Source organism: Drosophila busckii, chromosome 2L, assembly GCF_011750605.1.
Source record: "Drosophila busckii strain San Diego stock center, stock number 13000-0081.31 chromosome 2L, ASM1175060v1, whole genome shotgun sequence".
NCBI lineage: Eukaryota > Metazoa > Arthropoda > Insecta > Diptera > Drosophilidae > Drosophila > Drosophila busckii.
The window spans coordinates 1,112,113-1,115,633 of NC_046604.1; the positions used below are offsets into that span (position 1 = coordinate 1,112,113).

General features: G+C 37.6%; 1 protein-coding gene across 1 annotated transcript; it reads right to left on the reverse strand.

Annotated features, from left to right (window-relative positions):
* Positions 1-2,211: 2,211 nt before the first annotated feature.
* On the reverse strand, positions 2,212-3,236 carry LOC108604141 (maker399). Its single transcript, XM_017993454.2, has 3 exons — positions 3,140-3,236; positions 2,644-3,083; positions 2,212-2,576 (listed from the first exon to the last, which is right to left on the reverse strand). Exons 1-3 carry the CDS (start codon positions 3,188-3,190, stop codon positions 2,249-2,251), a joined length of 819 nt encoding a protein of 272 aa, XP_017848943.1. The 5' UTR covers positions 3,191-3,236; the 3' UTR covers positions 2,212-2,248.
* Positions 3,237-3,521: the final 285 nt, after the last annotated feature.

Sequence of the window (3,521 nt, forward strand, 5' to 3'; positions counted from 1 at the left end):
TGTTGTTGTTATTGGGTGTTGGCGCTGCGTGAGTTTTGGCAATGTTTCTTTTTGTTAAATGCGTGTAAATCAGTTTATAACACATTGTCAACAATTATCAAGTGTTGCAGCCAAAGGGCTGTTTAGTTGTTAGAGCTCTAGCATCGCTCTAGGATTAGATCAGCATTTTTTTATTTCTGTGTTTTTTATGCTGCATGCGCTACGTGCTCAGGCATATTGATTGATGAATTGTTTACACATTAAAATACTCAAAATAAAGTTACAACTGAATTTTGCACACTTTTTAGATGAATAAATAATATTTATTAATCGCTTATAATACTTAAAATCAATGTACAATCGAAAATATTTAAATTAAGCTAAGCAAATTTTTAATTATGCCTTCAATTTAATATATAATCTCGCTATCTAAGTTATTATATTAGTTTGTATAATAATGAATGCTATAAATAAAAAGTAATATGAGTATAAATATTTAATAAATATATTAATATATTTTTTTCTAAATTTGATTTATTTAATTATTTAACAAATATCTAAGAACGCATTACTGTTTCGCATATAAGCAATCAGCTATTCCAAATAATTTATTTTCGCAGCTTAGGTTTTTTTTTATAATAAAAAGTTTGAAAAGGCTCTTTAAGTATATTTAATATTTTATTATATTAAAGCCAATTATGCCAAGTCAACAATAAATGACAATGAATAGCAAAATTATTTGATATTAATTAAAATAAATGTTTTGAAAACAAAATGATAATACAAAATTTATATAAATTTATATTTTGGCAGCGTTAAATAGAAGTTTATATATAAAGTAGATTTAAATTATTTTTAAAAGCATCTCCATCTATATCTATATATCTATCTATATACATATCTATCTATCTATATATATATATATCTATCTATCTATCTATCTTTCTATCTATCTACCTATCTCTATTTCCAATGCCAAATCAATTTCTCTAGTTTGCGTAGCGCATTTGTGAACTCACACAGCCGTATCTAGTCACTATTTACGCCTGATCACCCCCTTGGGTAACCATATGCCACACAGCCCAAACCCAAGCCAACCTCCAATCTGCGGCCCACTCCACTCCCCCCCCCCCCCCCCCACACTTCATTTGTCATTGCTGTCGCCGCACTTGTAGCACACTCATTTGGCTGTTTATTTGCAAAACGAAACACACGATAATAACAACAATAACAAACGCAAGTGGGCAGCGTCCGTTTGGATGTCCGGACTACGAAGCGAAGCTGCTGCTGCGTGATTTTCGCAAAATTTGGCCAATTTGTTGGGCCGAAAAAAGGGAAACAACCCCATAGAGCAGGGGGGTTTGGAAGTTGATTGAACTAAAGCTGCTGCTGCTCCTGCTGCATTGATATGGAAAACTTTGAGCTACATTTTGCGTTGATCGCTTGGTTGCGCCTTAAAAGGAATCAGATGTCAGGTTTAACCTTAACCCTTTCGTGCGCTTTTAAGCTGAGCCTCGAAAGGATTGGGACTGGCTTGGGCACGGCCTTTAATCTGATGTTGGAAAATATTTGCATGGCTAAGCGACGGCGATTAGCTTGAAATCGTTGCAGTGGTGCGCCTGAAGTCCACGAAATAAGATTAATGCGCGCTAAGCTAAGCGCACAAATCCCCGTAGGAGCAGCAAAGCAATTTAATCCTTGCTTAACTCTTTCGGCACGGCCTCGAATGGCGAACTGAGGCGTAGGCGTAGGTAAGACCAATTTGTCTGCAAAATTGGCGGCTACTGTGCACAATGTCAATGTAAACAACGGAAGCTGTTCGATGTCCTCTTAACCCGTTGGGTAGGCACTACTTAGGTAGCTCGACTGGATCTGGCAGGTAGCAGCGCTTTGAGTCTCTTGTTTGCATGCATCGCGTTGATCCGTTGGACAAACAAGCTAATCCTGCGGTTAAACTGCCATTGAGTTTATCAAAATAAAGCAGCAGTGCCCGATCGTCGTCTACCCGGAAGGACATTGCAGGGCGTAGCCCAACTTTACTGCCGAGAACGGGTTAGACATAGAGAGAGATAGCTCAATGCGCGGATTTGTTATTTGCCACTTGAGTAGCTACGAATGCTGTAAACTAACAAAACTAAATGCCAGCTATAAATCTGGCTGATTAGTAAAGTGCTCTCGCCCCGCTGACCTTTAATATATATATATATATATATATATATATATATGTATATATTTTTTTGTCAATGGCTCTTTTATTAGCTCTATGGCCTTATGCTAGCATTTTTTTCTTTTTTCTTGAATCGTAGCCTTTTGTAGGCAAAAGTCTATAGCCCATTTGATGTAACGGATATTTGGGTATCATATATTCCATGCGCATATGCCGACGTATAGTACAATCGAAAAAATCCTGGAATTTCGTAAACTTTGGCAAATGACAGCTTTCGGATTGGCCATTCTTATAAAGTTCACGCCGTAGTTCTATCCATATGGGTCGATATAGATCATAGATCATATAAACATTACGTTTCAGCCAAGGCCTTACCCTAGGTATGTTGTAAATCGATGATTTGCCTAGACAAACGGTTGTTAGCGGTCCACTAGCAAAATAAATAAAATATATATATATATATATATGAAATTAAATTATTAAAGCTGTCTACGCACTTGGGTACGTAGTCTTTTTTTGGCATTTGATCCACTATCAATCTGCCTATTTGCTTCGAGTCTTTATTAAAGTAAGTGTCCTGCCAAAGTTCGCCATGCGTCAATCCTTGATTCGCCACCCAGTTGCCGTGTTCATCCTTCACAAATCTGGGACGTGATATGGTTATTTCATAGGGTTCTGTTGTCCCGGCAATTGCAGGATTTTTTCCAGCAATATCAGTAATTGTAGCAACTTTAGTTTGTGCAGCATTAGTTGGTTCAGCATTAGTTGGTTCAGCATTAGTTTGTGCAGCATTGTTCCGAGCTAATGGCTTATTGCGTGGCTTAACTAATGGAAATAGTCGCAGAGCTTGTAGTTTAGGCGACTTGGCTGCTTGAGCTAGATACTTCAGCTTTGCTGTATGGCGATTTCTCCAAGGCTGAGCTAACAATAAGTTCAACTAGAGATGGCAAGTTATAAATGCTCAGCTCAGCTCGTTTTTGTTTATAAACTCACATTAATTAAAAGTAATACAGCCAAGGACACGCAGAAATGTGTGATAAGCATTTCTTATAAATTTTACAAATAATTTATTACAAAATGTCAAATTGTTACGTCAGTTAACAAAACTATATTAGAGCAGCAATTAAAATACGCCAGCTGGTCGCCATTTTGTTTTGACCCCCATGCCAATGCGCTCTCTCACACACACACACACACACACACACACACACACACAGCAACAAGTTAACATGTGAGCGAATCAGCTTAAGAGCGAGAGCGCATGTCTCCACTCTACACTGGCGTCCAATCCACTGCTCCACATCCACATGCTCTCAATATGGCGTCGAGTGCACAAGACACAAGCTTTTTATTTATTTATTTCGCTTGTGCGTTT